The sequence below is a fragment of the Etheostoma cragini genome, chromosome 8 (genome assembly GCF_013103735.1).
Source record: "Etheostoma cragini isolate CJK2018 chromosome 8, CSU_Ecrag_1.0, whole genome shotgun sequence".
Taxonomy (NCBI): Eukaryota; Metazoa; Chordata; class Actinopteri; order Perciformes; family Percidae; genus Etheostoma; species Etheostoma cragini.
The window spans coordinates 27287015-27304947 of NC_048414.1; the positions used below are offsets into that span (position 1 = coordinate 27287015).

General features: G+C 42.1%; 1 protein-coding gene across 3 annotated transcripts in view; it reads right to left on the reverse strand.

Annotated features, from left to right (window-relative positions):
- Positions 1 to 1530: 1530 nt before the first annotated feature.
- LOC117949383 (immunoglobulin superfamily member 22-like) overlaps positions 1531 to 17933 on the reverse strand; it is a 19199-nt gene continuing 2796 nt past the window's right edge. For 2 of the 3 annotated variants that reach the window (XM_034879594.1, XM_034879595.1), the window contains 24 exons: positions 17211 to 17345; positions 16437 to 16576; positions 15375 to 15474; positions 15186 to 15222; positions 14691 to 14862; positions 14330 to 14443; positions 14050 to 14212; positions 13579 to 13691; positions 13190 to 13352; positions 12150 to 12434; positions 11563 to 11687; positions 9202 to 9343; positions 8222 to 8429; positions 8010 to 8098; positions 7624 to 7926; positions 7053 to 7226; positions 6261 to 6389; positions 5877 to 6173; positions 5354 to 5442; positions 4305 to 4497; positions 3282 to 3584; positions 2747 to 2895; positions 1856 to 2036; positions 1531 to 1742 (listed from right to left, as the gene is read on the reverse strand). In XM_034879594.1, coding sequence (XP_034735485.1) covers positions 1645 to 1742; positions 1856 to 2036; positions 2747 to 2895; positions 3282 to 3584; positions 4305 to 4497; positions 5354 to 5442; positions 5877 to 6173; positions 6261 to 6389; positions 7053 to 7226; positions 7624 to 7926; positions 8010 to 8098; positions 8222 to 8429; positions 9202 to 9343; positions 11563 to 11687; positions 12150 to 12434; positions 13190 to 13352; positions 13579 to 13691; positions 14050 to 14212; positions 14330 to 14443; positions 14691 to 14862; positions 15186 to 15222; positions 15375 to 15474; positions 16437 to 16576; positions 17211 to 17345 — 3902 coding nt within the window. In that variant the 3' untranslated portion in view covers positions 1531 to 1644. The remainder of the gene's footprint in view (positions 1743 to 1855; positions 2037 to 2746; positions 2896 to 3281; positions 3585 to 4304; positions 4498 to 5353; positions 5443 to 5876; positions 6174 to 6260; positions 6390 to 7052; positions 7227 to 7623; positions 7927 to 8009; positions 8099 to 8221; positions 8430 to 9201; positions 9344 to 11562; positions 11688 to 12149; positions 12435 to 13189; positions 13353 to 13578; positions 13692 to 14049; positions 14213 to 14329; positions 14444 to 14690; positions 14863 to 15185; positions 15223 to 15374; positions 15475 to 16436; positions 16577 to 17210; positions 17346 to 17933) is intronic. The other variant, XM_034879596.1, reaches the window with a different exon arrangement.

The following is a 17933-nucleotide window of genomic DNA, read 5'->3' on the forward strand; positions in this document are numbered from 1 at the left end:
ACCACAGCAACTTCCCCAAACCACAGCAACTTCCCCAAACCACAGCAACTTCCCCAAACCACAGCAACTTCCCCAAACTACAGCAACTTCCCCAAACCACAGCAACTTCCCCAAACGCCAGCAACTTCCTCAAACCACAGCAACTTCCCCAAACTACAACAATATCGGAGTTGGAATAAGGTGACCAGATTTCTCAGACAAAAATCCGGGGACATTTTCAGGGTCAGAAGCGTATATACCTCCAACACACGCCATGTTTTTATTTTTGTAAAACTTAAAACAGGGACACTAGACCTAGAGCTGTTCTCATTAGGGGCTGAGCCCCCCTAAAGGTCTGATCCTAAGGAGGTTGACCTTTCTGTTAAAGATTAAGATCCTTTTTTTAAAACATAAAACTGCGTTTGCTTAACCCACCAGACTCCATTTTAGCATTGTAAAGTACGGCTTTCTAAAACATCTCTGAGCTCTGAGCAGCGCTTGCTCTGGCTGTCTTGAACGACTATTGGTTACATTTGGTCAATGTTTTCTTTCTTTCATTCCAATTTCGGGTCTGTAAGTCCCAGTGAAAACCGGGGACAGATCCACCTGGGGAAAGGTCACCAAAACAGGGGATGTCTGGTCCCCCTAAGTTGGAACCATATAACAAAACTGTCAAAATTGGACCAGGAGCTTTACCTTAAGCCGCCATCTGAGTCCAGCCGATCACGTGACTCACTACGCACTATAGCTTTAATGACCAACTCTTGAAAGGCCAAGTCGATCATAATCAAATTAAGCATGCGTTTCACTTGCTGAGGATCAGAGTGAATGCAAAAAGCCCAAATACAAGCTAGAAGTGTAAATGGCTGCAGGCCATGTCTCCTGTCACAGACTTCAATATCAAATATGATATAGCTTATGTAATCTTGTCCAGTTACTTTCTGTAACATGAAATTGAGAAACCTGCTGCTATTTATAACGAATGACTACAGCTGCTACACAGCCCATCTAATGTGGATGTGGAAACAGGTGTAAAGATGGTAGTCACCTCACCCTCATTGTTTCATTTGAAATCCAATAATATGCTAGACAGAGACAATTTAAGTTCATCAGACACTGTCCTAGTAAGTTCTGGTGGTATTAAATGCACAGTGGCAAGTTATGAGGGGTATAACATTTTTGTGTATGTATTTCAGTCATCCATATTGGAATTGTAGACTGAATTTCAACCCAGGGCTCTGCATCATATGTAGATTGACATATTAATAAGCTACCAGGACACCTCAAAGGGAAGTATTGGCAAGTGTGTATTAGCACTGTGAACTCTGGTTCCAAAATGGCTGACCCTGGAGAAAGATAAAAGTAAAAATATCGTTTGTCAAGCATTGTGAGAAAAGACAGTCTCTCTGGCTGAGCTAGCTGACTAATTAAGCATGCAACCAACACCCAGTTCTTGCAGAACAATACCCACACAAAGAAGGGAGCAAGCCTGACATCTAGTGGCCATGTGTTGCATTGCATGGCCAAAACAAATCGATTAAAGTCAGAAAATTCAAGTAAATCCCAAATCTTCTTTATAGATTTCCAATGTCCTGAATCTCTAACCACTACTAAAAGCATTTTAGGTGGTGGCAATACATGTAGCGTAAGGGCAATCAAAGTGCATCAGTCATGGCGACGGTTGAAGCAGACTTCTTGTAGAATGAGCTTCTCTTTGTAGGCCTGCTTGGTCAGGCTCTCCAACAGACTCATGTCATCCTTATCTGCAAGAACACACATACAGAGATGTAAATAATTCATCAGGCAAAGCGGCTAAAAACATGTTTGGGTATTGAACCATCCTCCCGCTCCTCTTCCTCTGGTTCTGCAAACCTACCAAATATCACCAAGTTGCAGGAGCACTTGGCCGTCCCCAGAGGGTTCTCCAGCACCAATGTGTATTCTCCGCTGTTTTCAGCTCCACAGGTGGGGATGACCAGTGTGCATACTCCGTTGGCTGTGCTGTGCCAAAACCGATGGGAGTCAGAGATCTTTGATTCCCCCTTATACCAGCAGGCCTATTCAGGGGGAATTGCCAATATTAGTATTATTTTAGGGGGGTCCTGGGAATGACATCAACAACAAAGAAGGTACACACAAATAGTCCAATCATGAATGCACTGTGGTGGTTTGGGGTTTCTTTGGGATTCTTTTTCCTCTTTTGGTCCTGTCTTGCGTTCGTATCTTTTCTCCCCGGTCTTGTGTTGTTGGTCCTGTCCTGTGTCCCCCTAAGTGTCTGTACGGTCTGTTTCCTGTTTTATGTTGAAGTCTGGATTTTGTCTCGCCTTGCATGTAGTTTTACCTCCTGTGTCTTCCCACTCTTGTGATTACCTGATGTTTTCCACCTGCTTCCCTGCCCTCTTGTCACCTGCATCTCATTATCTCATTACCTTGTGTATTTAATGTCTGTGCTTCTTTTGTCCAGTCTGTGGGTTCTAGTCCATGTTCCTGAGCGCCCCCCCCCCCCCCCCCCCCCCCCCGTGAGTGCCTTTGTGTAGTTTTCTGTCTTGCTGTTTTTTTTACCCTTCCTTTTTCCCCCTGGACCTTTGTTGGATTTGGCCTTTTTGCTCCTTGTGATTGTTGGACTGTGTTTAACAAATCCTTTTCGAAGCTGCCTGCTACTGCTCTTCTTTTGGGTTCCTCCTTCCTTCCACATAACATGCACAAATGTTTCAGGTAGATCCCCCCCCCCCCCCCACACTGATATCAGTAGCCATGTGCTTCATACCCGGGGTGTTGGCATGCCCTGATAGGCGCAGCTCATGGTGCAGTCGTGGCCTCGGCGTACAGCGTGGTCCTTCAGTGGCAGCAGGAACGTCGGTTTCACCTGACGCGGCTTTGAGGCATATTCCTTCAAACAAAGGCTTCTGATGCACTCTAAGACAGATGCCGAAACACATAAAAATGCACATACAGAAACAGACACAAGTATTTTATTATAATAACATTATACTATTTTATTCCAGCATTCTTTGCACTATGCTCCACAATAAAATAACGTACTCTTCATTGCACTATTGCCTCAACCTGTCTATATTGGTTCTGTTTAGAGTGTGTGTGTGTGTATATATACAGTATTAGTGTGTATATATTGTTTGTTTTGTATGTGTAAGCACATTGTGAGCAATGATGATCCAAAGCAAAAGTCTTCATACCTGGCAAATAAAGCTGATTCTTAGCAAATTAGCATTAATTCAACATGCTGATTGTATTTGTATAACACAAAAAGTATATTGCTGAAATCAAATGGCTTCCCTTCTCACCTTTCTCCTTGGCCATGATGACAGGTTCTCTGGAGTCCAAAGGCTCACTGTCTCCGATAGAGTTGCGTGCAACGACTCGGAAGTAGTACTTCCTCCCTGGAAGCAGTCCCGTCACCGTGTACTTGTTGCTGAAGACCCGCTCGGCCACGGTGAACCAGGAAGCAGTGCTGGTGTCCCGTTTGAGGATGATGTAATGTGCTCCCTCGTTGTCGTCAGCCAGATCTGGGGTGTGATCCCACTGCAGGGTCACCGTGCTCGGAACCTCCTCTTCCAAGGCGAGGTTCTTCGGGGGCCGGGGAAAGTCTGAGGGACGGCGGTAAGTACAGAAGGAGGTTGATGAGGAGGAAAAATATAATACCTAAATGATTTGAAATATCACTCTGGGAGTTTCCACAACCCCATGGAAGCTGCTTTGGAAATGTAACTCCTGATATTCACTTTGAGAGACTACTTTTTGAGACAATTATTGTTGATGAATGTTAAGAAAGACCCCACAATTAAAGACAAGATGTATGTGTGTGTGTATATATATATATATATATATATATATATATATATATAGCACAAAAGATCATAGGCTGCCCTGATGGACATCTACTCCTCCCGCTGCCTCAGCATGGCGGAAAACGTCACCAAGGACAGGCATTATTAATAGTAACCATTTAATTCCATTACAGTGCTATATTTAATCCTCAATCACTCAGTCTCACTACTGTGCCATATTTAATACTCAGGACTCTTGATACACCAAACTGTATTTTTGCATAATGTGTATACAAACCCTTTATCTTTCTTACTATTTTATATATGGACAGTATATACTGTGCACCACTTTCCCCCCCTCTTTTTTTTTTTTCTGCACTACTTACGTTTTATATTTTTAAATTTTATAGTTTTCTATTTTGTGTTGACACTGTAAAATGGTTGCTTCAATCTCATTGCACAGGTACTGCACTTGTGTATAATGACCGTAAAGGCCTTCTGTTCTATTCTATTGTATACAACGGAGGCTTGGTCCCTTACCCGTAACCCTGACAGTGACATCATAGTGAGCCTCTCCATTGTCGTTCTTCAGGTGGACACGGTAGACGCCGGAGTCCGATCGCTGAGAAGTGGGAATCAGGAACTGGGAATGAGTCCGGCTCTTGGTGATGACTTCCCGACCTGCGGTGATGATGTCGTCCTTAAACCAGGTTACCACTGGGGTAGGTGAAGCCTGTAAGGGGGAAGAAGGGAAAGATTGAAGAGGAAGAATTCATTTGACAGGACTTATGTGGAACATGCTAGTCCGGTGGAACATTGCTAAAATTCTGTGCAGATCATCAATAGTAATTCAGTTTATTTATATGGCGCTTTTTGCAACACTCAAAGACACTTTGCAGTTTTTAAAAAGAAATACATACACTACAGACAGATAGATAGATAGATAGATAGATAGATAGATAGAAAGATAGATATTGCTCCAATAAAATGGGAAATTACAGTGTTACAGGAGCAAAATCCGTCACAGCACAGAACATAAATATAAATGAAATACTAGGATACAAAATACATACAGACAATATACATGAACTAATAATAGGAATAAAATACAAGAACAAATATTTGAATATACGTATACAGGATACAAAATACTGCTTAAATAGTATGATATGAAACACACAATAATCAAACACCATCTTACTAACACTAGTTTTACATTACTTTTTGGGATTCATAGTCAATAAACCTCATGTATACTTAACATTTGAGCATAAAATTGCTGAAATTATGAACTATTTTGACTAATTAAGTGAAGATCAGAAGAACTTACTGTATGTTGAGTGGATGAGTTTAGTCAGGATACGGAATTGTATTCATTTCAATTTTCACCCGAAATTCAATGAAAGTGATCAATTGTACTTGCAAAGAGCTATGTATGGAATACACCTTTTTTTTGTATGGTAATTTAAAAGAAAATCATATTTCTGATGTAGACATTTTGAAAAGGGGTTAACTTGAACCCAAGGACAACAGCAGGGTTAAAGGTGAGTTTTGACTGATTTTAACATGGACAGATTGGTGAGTCTTACAGTGAAGCCGAGGTGTAGGCCAAGTGCAGATCCAGCTCGGACCACCACCGGGTTCTTCAGCTTCCCCTGAAGATCAAACCTAGGCGCCACTGCACGGGGAAAAATACAAAACTTTAAAAAGAAAAGCAAAAAAGAGTAGAGAAAAATAAAAGAGGACTACAAGAGAATGCAGTCCGGGATATCACCAGTAGGGGTGGGAATCACCAGACACCTCCATAACGATACTTTTGTAAATTATTGAGATTTTAAATATATTGCAATATTCTGCGATATCTTGCAATTTATAACCTTTTTTTCCACTTCTAATTTTTCCCAATTTCAAAGGATGTCCCCAAAAGGAAACTTTTTATTCCATCTAAAATCCCAGTTCATCTTACTTCAATTTTATTGCGACAAAATGGGACAAACTGACCAACACATATAATAAAAGATCCATACTTGGCGCCTGTGTATCGATACAGTATTGCCACTAAAACTATTGCAATACTATGCTGTGCCGACTTTTTCCCCCAACCCTAATTACCAGGTGGAGGCATGGCCAGTACACCCTCCAACAGCTCAGTTGGCTCCCCCACACCTCCTTCATTGACAGCCCGGACACGGAAGTGGTACTTCCTCCGCTCTTGAAGTCCTCCAACATTGAAGGCGGTAACCGCGATGGGGATCTTGGTGGCCTTCGCCCACTCTTTGACATCCTCAGGGCGAACCTCTAGGATGTAACCCGAGGGCTCGTCTCCCTGCTCTGGAGGACTCCACCTCAGAGAAATGGAGGAGTTTGCGGAATCAGAAACACGCAGGTTCCTCACCAGACCAGGAGCTCCTTCAAGAGGAAAAAAAGGCAGCATTTACAGATGTCCAGATAATATAGATACAGAAAGGGAAATGAAGGAGGCAGAGAAGTACTCACTTGTTGGGTCTTTGGCCAGGACAGCGTTAGAAATGGGGCTGGCACCGCCTGCTCCAGCCCTGTTTACACTGGTGACTCTGAACTCATACTCCACACCATCCACCAGCCCTTCCACCAGGAATTTTGTATCTTAACAAAACAATAATACAGATGCAAGTTTAAGACACGAAATGCAACCCAAAATAGAGGATGTCAATACTGTCAATAAAACAGAAACATGACAACCATACAGGTTTAATGTAAAGTAATGACTAGGGGTGGGAATCACCAGACGTATCCCGATGCGATATCATCACGATACTTATGCCACGATACGATATAATTGCGATTTTAAACACATTGTAATATCCTGCAATATATTGCTATTTGTAACCTTTTTTCCAACATCTAATTTTTCCCAATTTCAAATGATATCCACTAAAGGAAACTTTGTCAACATCTGTTTTATCTCAAATGAAACATTTCTCTGTTTGTTTGTATCACTTCAATTTTATTGCTGCAAAACAGGATTGGTGAGCAGACAAACTGACTAACATATATATATATATATTATATATATATATGTTATACATGTTGTGTGTGTGTGTGTGTATATATATATATATATATATATATATATATATTTAAAGATCAATACTTGGCGTCTGTGTATTGATACAGTATTGCCAGTGAAAATATAGTGATACTATGTGATATTGATTCTTTTCCCCACCCCTAGTAATGACTACTTGATTTGAAATGTGTAAGTAAAAGACGATCTGGCAACGCAACAAGATAGCTTGATAGTCTGACCTGTGAGCATTTCATTGTTGACCTGTAACCACATGTTACTCCCCTTCTTCCTCCTCTCCAGGACGTAGCCCAGAACTGGAGCTCCCCCATCCTGGGCTGGAGGTGTCCAGCTCACTGTCATGGTGTCCTTGGTTATGTTAGACACCTGGGGCTGGGACGCTGTGCCTGGAGGCTCTGGGTGGGGCCATTTATACAGGATGATAATAATGTATACTTTATTAATCCTGCAAGGGGAAATTACGTTTTCACTCTGTTGTTACTACACACAGGTCTGAATTACACACATGCTCAGTACCTGTGCTTGCACTAATGTCTGGAGATATGTCAGAGTGGGGGGGGTCTGCCCATAGAAAGGCGACCCGAGCAGTTGGGGGTTTGGTGCCTTGCTCAAGAGCACCTTGGCAGTAGCCCGGAGGTGAACTGGCACCTCTCCAGCTACTAGTCCAACACCGTACTTTGGTCTGTATGGGGACTTGAACCGGCAACCCTCTGGTTCCCAACCCTGACACTTGTCTCTAACTTCGATATTTTGAGAGACGATTTGGCATTGATTTATAAAACTAATCCTCACCCACGGGCTCTCCAGCGCGCACCTCCTCTGTCTCGAGAGGGTCGCTCATTCCCTCCGCGTTGACCGCCCTGATGCGGTACTGGTACACCCGGCCCTCCTCCACTTTGTCATCGCTGAAGATGATGGTGCTGCTGTCTACTTCACCCGCCCTGGTCCACGACTTCTTACCTGCCGCGCGGCGTTCAATCACAAAGCTGGTCACTTGCTTGCCCCCATTGTCCCGCGGAGCCTTCCACTTCATTTTAACAATATTTCCTGATAGCTCGAGGAACTCTACTTTTCCTTGTGGAGGTTTAGGATGGTCTGGGGGGAATGTGGCAAAACATGCGTTAAGTATTTCAAATCTGCGTTGAAGCAAAACCTTTGTTGCCAAATATGCCACCCACCAATCACATTGAGGTGCAGGTTGGCAACAGCAGTGCCATAGTCACTCTTCAGACGGAGCATAATTGCCCCACTGTCTTCTCGCACACATCTAGTAAACAGGCAAATGGAGAGGAAATGTGTATCTACAGTATGTATATTTTAATTTATGTGTGACCTTTTGAAAAGATCATAAAATATCTGAGTGGATGGACGCATGCGTCTTCTCACCCACCTGCTGAGCACCAGCGAGGTGCCGTCAGCTGTCCTCTCCACCTTGTTCCTCTCATCCTCCACGACCTCCACTCCATCTCTGTACCAGGTGATCTTGGGAGGGGGTTTGCCTTTGAAGGGGATCTTAATGGTGGCTGTCTGGCCTGCCTTCACAGTCACAGGTCGGGCCACCAACAAGTCCAGCACAGAGGAATCTATTTCTGGAGGGTCTGGGAAATAAGGGTTAGTCTAGATTAGGATTTTATTTTGATGGGAGGTTTTATTTCAAGCTCATTATGGTTTTAATTAGTTTCAATTTAGTAGCATTAAAGGTGTAGTAAGTAATGCTGCCCAAAGATTGTTGATATTTGATATGATACTGCCAAATGAATAAAAATAACATCACTAACTAATACCTTTTAACCCTTGTGTTGTCTTCACGTCGACCGTGCAACTTATTGTTTTCTGGGTCAAAATTTAAACTTTTTTCCAACTGTTCGGTCGTCTTTTTCAAAACCGAAAAGGGTTTTTGTCACTTTTTCTCAATGTTTCCGTCCATTTTTTTTGTTTTTGTGGGCTTTTCTCTCCACGGTTTTGAAGCTTTTGCGGAAAATCTTGTCACTTTTTTTCAACGTTCTTTCATAAATCTTTTTTTGGAATGCTATCAAATTTAATAAAACATCAAAATTTAACAAAAGTAGTGGGCTGATCATTAATTTTACTTGTGAAGAGCATTGTCCAGAACAATCCACTTTATTCTTCTGAAAAAAAGTGGATGGAAAATTTCTTTTCCGTCATAAAACGGGTCACATTTGACCAAAGAACCAACACAAGGGTTAATGTGAAGGATTTGTGCATGTCTGGCTTTGGCGACTCCCTATGGTAGGATTAAAAAAACACACTGCCTGGATTTAAACAGTGGTTGTCTCTCTGACATTGGCAGGGAGCTTGTTCCAGTGAGTCTCTGTCCCACCTGTGAGTATATACTCAAATTCAACACACCTGCAATAGTGAGTACAGCCTCGCTCTCAGCGCCCTTGGCTCTGAAGGTGTACTTGCCCTCGTGAGCATCAGTCACACCAGAGAAGATCAGCTTGTGAACGGCTCCCTGTTTGACCACCCGAACCCCCCTCAGCTCTGAAACCTGTCAAATGTAACACGTACAGTGTATTATACACGGGTTTTAATGAAACGCGAATGATCCAAAACAGAAGCACTTGTGGGTTGTAGAACTTAACTGATAAGACTTGATCAAAATGGTGACGACATCAAAGATATGACTATGGTATTAGGCAAGGCAGGGCAGCTTTATTTGTAGAGCACATTTCAGCAACAGGCAATTCAAAGTGCTTTACACAAAATCAGTTAAACCAATAAAACACATGAATAGACAGTTTAAAACAAAATAGAAACATTAGGACAGATAAAAAACAATAATAAAAGTTACAGTGCAGCATAAGAAATTTAAAGAAATGAGCAGTCATTTAAAGAAAGGCAGCATCAAAAAGAAAGGTCTTCAGCCTTGATTTAAAAGAACTGAGAGTAGCAGCGGATCTACAGGTTTCTGGGAGTTTATTCCAGATATGAGGAGCAGAGAAACTGGAAGCTGCTTCACCCTGTTTAGTTCTGACTCTGGCTCCGGATGGGTCATCTGTTAAAGCGGGCGCCCATATACAGAGGTTTGCTCCTTGACGCAGTTGGGTTGGGGTCCAACTCCAACCTTTGGCCCTTTGCTGCATGTCTTAACCCCCTCTATCTCCCCTTTTCATGTCTTCAGCTGTCCTGTCTAAAAATGGCCAAAAAAAATCTCAAACCCTCATGTTGTCTTCCCGTCAAAATTGAAAATTCAGTTGACTCTTTTGATTTTGGTTTTTTATTTTTTTCCTTCAATGCTTGTCCCTTTTCCCAACACTTTTGAGGCTTTTTTTTCAACATTTGTCACTTTTTAAAAAAAGTTTTCAACACTACGTAACACCAACTTATTCACTTTAGTTACACAGTTATTTTAGGAATTTGTGGTCAATAAATCTAATTTAAAGAAAATCAAACCTGATGTTTGAGTTAAAAAAGCAGAAATTAGGAATTATTTTGACTAAAAATAAGGAATGGATGTTGCATAATCAGACTGGAATATGTCATCTTTTATCAATACTATTTCAAAACCACTTCATTTTTTTCAAAGGCTATAAAATTGAATAAGACGCCCCAAAATGATAGAAAGTAGAGATTTGTACTTGCCCAAGAACATTGTGCGGAATCAATCATGCTATTTTGGGATTAAAAAGAACATTGATGTAGGAAAACGGGTCAATATGACCTGAGGACAACATGAGGGTTAAAAAACAAAAAAGAAGATCTATACTCATGCTGGCCGCTCTGAGGATGTACTGTATGTTATGTAAGCACCCAAAACAATGTCATGTTGTATGTTCTGTTTCCTCTTTTATTTTGGTAGTCTGTTTTTTTTTGTCTAGTCTGATCTGGTTGGACTTCCTGTCTCGTGTTTTCCCACATGTGTGATTGTTCTGCCCCACCCTGATGTGTTTCACCTGCTGTATCACCTGTCCCTTGTCTGCTCTTGCATTTGTGCGTCCCTCAGCTTGTGTCAGATCTCACTTCTCAGTCTTGTTCTGTGCTGTCTTCTCATCCTTGGAGTTCCTGGTTGTTGTTGGTTTTTTTTGGACATCTGTTTCCTTATTTTATCCACTTTCAGAGAAGGAAGATTTTTTTCCTGCTGCATTCAGACCTCCTTATGTTTGGTGTGAGCTATTTTTTTTGTTTCTTTAAAAAATCCTCAAACTTTCTCCTAGTTTCTCTCTGCTTTTGGGTCCTCATATTCCCCGAGTCACGACAAGCCTATCCGATAGCTGTTGATATACATATTTCAGTCTGGACCAAAATAGGGGGGTGACAGATTGGCATAACTATAGCCACACTACTGCCAAGTGTTTGCATGACAATAATGTATAAGGACTGTGTAAGAACCAAATATTTGCCATATTTATTAGACCAAAATTAAGACTCCAACTGGAGCTGGGCAATATGAAAAAATCAAATCTCACAATATTATCGACCATATACCACTGATTATATTGTAGGGTTGACAGTTGGCTTTCACAAAATATTTACACAATGAGATTTATGAGAAATAATCATCACTTATGTGGATATAATGATTAAGTGGGCAACAGCTAGAGCAGTCAGAAAATATCACTTTACTGCAATGTAGCCTTTAAAAAACCCAAAGACTAATGTTATGTCATATTGCGATATCCAAAATCTAAGATGATATCTAGTTTAATATAACATCGGCCAATATTATCGATATGTTTTAGCACCAACTCCAACCCTTTCCCATCTTACCTCCACTCCGTCTTTTAGCCACACTCCGTCGACCTTCTCATCGTCAAGGACAACGCACAGCTCTGCAGGGGAGCCCGTGGGACACTGAGCGTCCGACATGCTGCTCTGTAATGTGGCAAAACGCTCTGACGACACAAAGAAAAACTGCTTATTTAGGGTCTTATGTGTCACTCAGTAATGTCCCAATATTGGACCCCAACCCTTGTGTTGTCTTCCTGTCAAAATTGAAAATCAACACTTTTGTTGAGGCTTTTTATTATTATTTTTTTACTTTTTCTTACGTTTTTGTCCCTTCTTTCAACACTGTTGACACTTTTTTTACAGACATATTTGGAATCTTTGGATCTTTTACTCAATACTATTTTTCAAACCACTTCAATTTTTTGTTCAAATGCTATAAAATGGAACAAGACGCCCCAAAATTAATGAAAGTAGAGATTTGTCCTTGCCAAAGAGCGTTGTGGGGAATCAATCATGTTAATTTGGGGAATTAAAAAGAACATTGATATAGGACAACGGGTCAATTTGACCCGAGGACAACATCAGGGTTAAACACCGTCACTGAAACACACTCCAGATGTCATTACCATCCACAGTCAGCTTGGCAGAAGTGACATATTCGTTAGCGTCATTGTCCTGAGTGCAGGTGACAGAGTACTCTCCCTCGTCTGTCTGCTCACAGTCCTGGACGATGACCTCGACCCTCTTTCCCTCGCGCACGAAGACGTAGCGACGACTAGAGGTTATGTCACACCCGTCTTTCAGCCAGCGAATGTGCACGTCCTTGGAACTCATCTCGCACCCCAGGCGAGCCGTGCCTCTCTCCTGCACACAGACGTTCTTGAGGTGGCTGGTGAACTCGACGGGAATCCCTTGGGGAAAGAGAAATAGACGAGGCGTAAAAGGAATTGAGTCACTTTGAGGGTTTACTCGGCCTTCACCAGCATGCTCCACTTCCACCTCCACCTTTTTGGCAACCATAAACGCATGCGGAATGACTTTAATCACATTCAAAAAGGAAAATAGGATCATAGGGTGAAGGAAATTGAATTTTGCACCAACTTATTAGGTTTTTTTTTTTGTATTCAGTCCCAACACACAGCAGACCTTCCTTATAAAGTTAGGGTTAAAGAACAACAAATATAGAGCATGTTCATGAATAAGTGTAATTAACACAACCTAAATTACTATGCTTCTGTTCCTGCTACCCCAGAGGACAGCCACATGTCCTTGTTAAGACATATATACATGCCCCAGCTTGCACCTTGGGCAAGTAAGCATCTTGTTAAACACAGCCGTAATAAATGAGCTTGTTGTGAGGAGGGATTTGGTTGGATTACTTTCAACTCAGCACCAGGAGCAAGGATTTATTATGCTACCCATACGTCTTCATTTGGATGATAGAGGGAAGATGATGTTGTTTAGCATAGCCCATGAGGGTACGAAGACTCTAATCTCAGGGGAGGGGGAAAAAAAGCAGTAATTGCTCATCTCCGCTGAGTCTGAAGTGAGAAGTTTGTTTCCTTAGAAATGCTAGCTTCACTAAAAACAGGAAGAAACAGCTCTTTTGGGAAAAAGAAAACATAACCTTTTTTATGAGGGACCTGTGAAATACTGTTATCCGTACGTTCAATGAAAAGTGGCACGGTGGCAGTGAGGTCTCCGATGCTGATGGTGTAGTCTCCAGTGTCACTGACTTTCGCATCCTTAATCTTCAAGGTGTAGGTCAGACCATCCTCAGACAGGGACACGTCGTACTTTTCATCTCTTTTTACTTCCTTTCCTTTTACCTGCCAAAATACAAACACTTCTGGGAAAATAATTTCCATATTCCTTTTCAATCATGTGTCCACCATTTGCCTGGCGCATTGTGTTGGGTGTCCATTTCATTACTTAAGGTGCCAAAAAGTCCTTGAAATGTTCCCCAAGAGCAAATTCTTAAATCTCATCCTAGCTGGGAGATTATGTGCTGATGTCTTAAGTCTTTTGGTGTGTCTTGTTGAGTCACAGACAAACCTTCCAGATGAGTGGTGCGTCTGTCTTCTTAGAGAGACGGATCTCAAACGTGGCGGTCTGGCGCTCTGTCACTTTCTTGGGCTTTAAGTCAGACAGGAATTTCAGAGGTTCATCTACAGGAGAGAAAAAGGTGTTCTTATCATATCATATTAATGTCTCAATGGAAAGGATTCCATGCCAAATAATAGGATTTGTAAGCTACAAAGTGTGTCTTGTGCTTTGAAATGTGGGTGTCCAGAGAAATGTGGAAGGACTAAGAAAGCCAAAGCTGTCTGGGGAAAAAAAAGTTAATTTTGACTATTTATGTCTTGTAGATTGAGAGATGATAGAAAGCATGCACATATGGCAGTTATGCTCTCATAAAACTTTGTAAAATAGCGTGACACTAAGAGTAGGTTATGCAGTCAATGATGCCGTTGTCTCTCTGAGTTATGAGCAGCGGGAAGATCTTCAGTCTCCTTCTGCACTTGCCTATGACGGTGAGCCTGGCTGACAGTCGCTTGTCTGCAACCTGCAGAGTGTAGGTGCCCGTGTCACTGAGGCTCACGCTAGAAATGCACAGCATGTGCTTGGTTCCCATCTGTTTCACTTCGTATTTCCCATGAGAGTACTGGACCCGCAGCAGCTCTGCGCCCTGAATCACAAACAAAACGCCTAGACGAGGGGATAGAACTCGGCAAACACCCGTATATGTGCAGACTCTGAAACTCAGACACATCCGTTTTTTATTTTACTTTTTATTTAGTTTTACCAGAAACCACTGCATCTTGATATTTGGATCCTTCAGTTCCAGGATGGTGTCAAAGACGACGTTGGTGTCAGCTGTGGCAGTGATGTCCTCCAGGGGCTTCAGCACACGCACCATCTGAAAAAATATCCAATGATCAAACACTTATTTATACATTAACACACACAAAATGTCACCCCCCCCCACCCCCCATCTTGACATTATGTGACTTGCTATGTGAAATACCTTTGTTGCCATGTCTGTGCTTTGTGACATTACACCTTTCTCATCCATTTTCCATTCTGCTCTATTTTAACATCACACACCTTGTCTTTCTTATGTGATTCTGTGGTACGTGAACAAGCTCTCTGTGTGACAGGCCCACCTCCACCTCCACTTGCTTCTTCATCTCCTTCAGTTTCTTGAGGATGCCTCTGAAGTCGGTGAAGCCGTGCTCGGCGCAGATCCTCTCGTAGTCCTTCTTGTCAGCTCCAGCGAGGATCTTCAGCATCTCCTCCTCTGTTGGTGGCCTCTTCTCCTCTCTCTTCTCCACACTGCTGCACAAGGATGAAACAATCGGGCATGTGTGTTTACATGCACATGCAAAGGTTTCTGCCAGCCGCGTGTGTGTATGCATGTATGTCTAAAAATACGTCTGACAGTATGCATGTGTGCGATGACAGCTCAAAAGCACCTTGCTCTGCCCCTGTGGCAACACTGATGCGCATTGCAGCTCTTTAGATCCCATCCTGTATATATTTCTGGATGCATGCAACAACAACAGAAATGATCTGGGGGTGGATTAGAGGAAGCTCCATCACACCATGACAGCTTTTAGGAGTGTCAGAGCTAGTATTAGGCAACAGGCTTCTGTTCCTACCGTTTCTTCAGCTTCTTTTTGAAGTCCAACGCTGGATCTACAAACAAAGACAGACTTTTATAACCTGAGTAGAAAAACAGCACACAAACTTAGCTGAAAGCTCCTAAATAATATAACAATATTAGCAATAATCAGGACTGAGACAGGTAGTGAACCAGAAAGACTGGTTCACCCAATGGCTGGACTCACTCTCTGTAACAGTGAGGGATGTAGAGTAGGTGGCTTCTCCATGCTTGTTGGAGGCGATGCACTTGTAGACATCAGCATCCTCCAGGGTGAGGTTTTTGATCTGCAGTAGAGGTATTTACAAGTTCCATACAATTAATGAAAATCACTTGCTTGTTTTTTACAGTGAGACTTTTAATCTAAAACTGTCATACTGTCACCATCCGGGCCCATTAAATCCCACTGCAGTACTTATGTGGAGCTGGAGGAGGCAGTGCCATGCTGGGAATACCCAGTAAACATTTAGCGTTGCAACTTAACAGTCATCCCTCACCAGAGAAACAGATGGCAAGGGGAGATGCATATGTCAGCACCCACAAGTTAATTGCTTTATAATAGCTATTTAAGCTTCACTTAAGCTTCCCGGCTGGTACAGTGAAAGTGCTAAATCCACTCCAGAGCGGTTATAGATAAAAGGATCAGAGAGAATTTTTTTTCTTTCTATCTACTTTTCCTTATGATGCATGGTGTACCATCTGAGTTGACAGAATCACAATGGCCGAGCCCTGTGGCTTAATGACAGGCTGGACAGAGCCGTCGCACTCTGCAGCAGTCCGTTTCGGTCACATTCCTCTTTTAAAGCAATGCATTTTGATCCATACTGTATCCTGGCAATGCATTCAGATTCAAATGCATGTGGAGGAGAAATGCTTTATCATACTGGTACTCCAATCACACACTCATTTTGGAAAAAATGATTGGTAACTTTTGGTAGATGTGATGGATGTTTCATAAAAATCGAAAAAGTATAATAATGGTATAATATGGTAATCGAAAAAGTACCATAAGTATGTGCAAAGCTACATACTTATGGTGTGACATCATACAGACACTCAATTTCTAAAATATGTGTTTGATATTAGTCATTGTGCAGTAATATTAAACAACCCAATGGAGGGAAAACAAAATGGTTCAACTTTTTGATATATTACAGAAAATTAAGGAGACTCTATCACAGTTGCATGTAGATCTGAATCAACACAACCCCTGTCAGTGAGATGCTGTGAGCTAATTCTAGTGACAAACCTTGAGTATGTGCTGATTGTTTATGTTGTCATAGAAAGATTTAGTGGTATCAGACAATGCCCGGCACCCGCTGGCTCGTTCCCAGTTAACACTCGGCTGGGGATTCCCCGTCACCTTGGCCTTAAACACAGCGTTGTCACCTGTGAAAGACAGACCAGACAGAGCAGGTTAAAGCATGTTATCTGCTTGGGAATGCTGAGCTGCAGACTGTTAATTTTGACAAATCTAATCTAATCGGAGCAATGAGGGTTGAATGTTTATTATACACAAGATCAATTGCCCCTGTGTGAGTTTAAAGTCAGCACATGAATGCTACTCTGCAGTGTTCTGCATATTGTGACTATTGTGGCCTCTTAATCTATAATTCATCTGTAGAGCCTGGGGGAGTAGGACTCAGACACCTACACTGTATGCAGTACTACCTACCTAGTAGTACCTACCAGTATTCAGCAGAAGAAGCAAAGGTTGATGTTTTTTTACCGTGGAGCGTCGTACAAACTCTATGACTGTATTTTAGCTTTGTTAGGTAGCATTTACACCTTTATCCAAAAAGTCAAATGGTTGTCTAAAGTTGACAAATAGCAGCAAACCTTTACTTCCCAGTGAAGTTCAGCTTGTGTCATTTGGAGTTTCTAGGCAAACTATGGGTAAGGATCTAAAATTAGCTCTCTAAATGTCTCAAGGGTCCAAAGTTGTTTATCAGTGCGATGTGAAGAGAGACATTAGGGGACGAAAAGGGCATCCCTTAAAACTTCAAGGTGCGGTTCACCTCACCCTCTTGGGCCGTGATGGGGCGCAGCTTCACTTCAAAATCTGGGACAGACTCTCCCTCGGGTAGGTGAAGGGACTTCTGCACCTGGCTGAAGGACTCCACCACAGCAGAGGTTTTAGCCTGAACCCCTGAGTGCTCTGAGGGAGCATAAAGGACATCCACATGATCGTCATGTACAAACAGGCCAACCATGCAAGAGGTGCCTCACATGCAAATGTGATACGATCATAATGAATTTCAATGTTTTTTTGTTGCACTGTAGTACAGAAATAATATATTTGATTTAGATTAATTGTTAGTCTCCATTTGGCCAGGAGCTTAAAACCAGCATGGCCCCATCATAAGGCAGGCCAATATTAGGGATTTCCCAATATATTAATATTGGCATATTAATATTCATTCATCAGAATCATTTATAATGACCAATGATTTTAATGATTCTGATAAATGAATATTTAAAAAATAAAAACGGACGGTGAACATGTCATGAGCGTTGGCGTTGCGCAGTCTGTCCACCAGAAGACGCTCTATAACGTCCCTGTTAGTGAGGCCGTTGGTTAGTCTGTCCACCAGAGGACGCTCTACAATATCCCTGTTAGTGATGGTGTTGCATAGTCTGTCCACCAGAGGACGCTCTGCAACATCCTTGTTAGTGATGGCGTTGCATAGTCTGTCCACCAGAGGACGCTCTACAACATCCCTGTTAGTGATGGTGTTGCATAGTC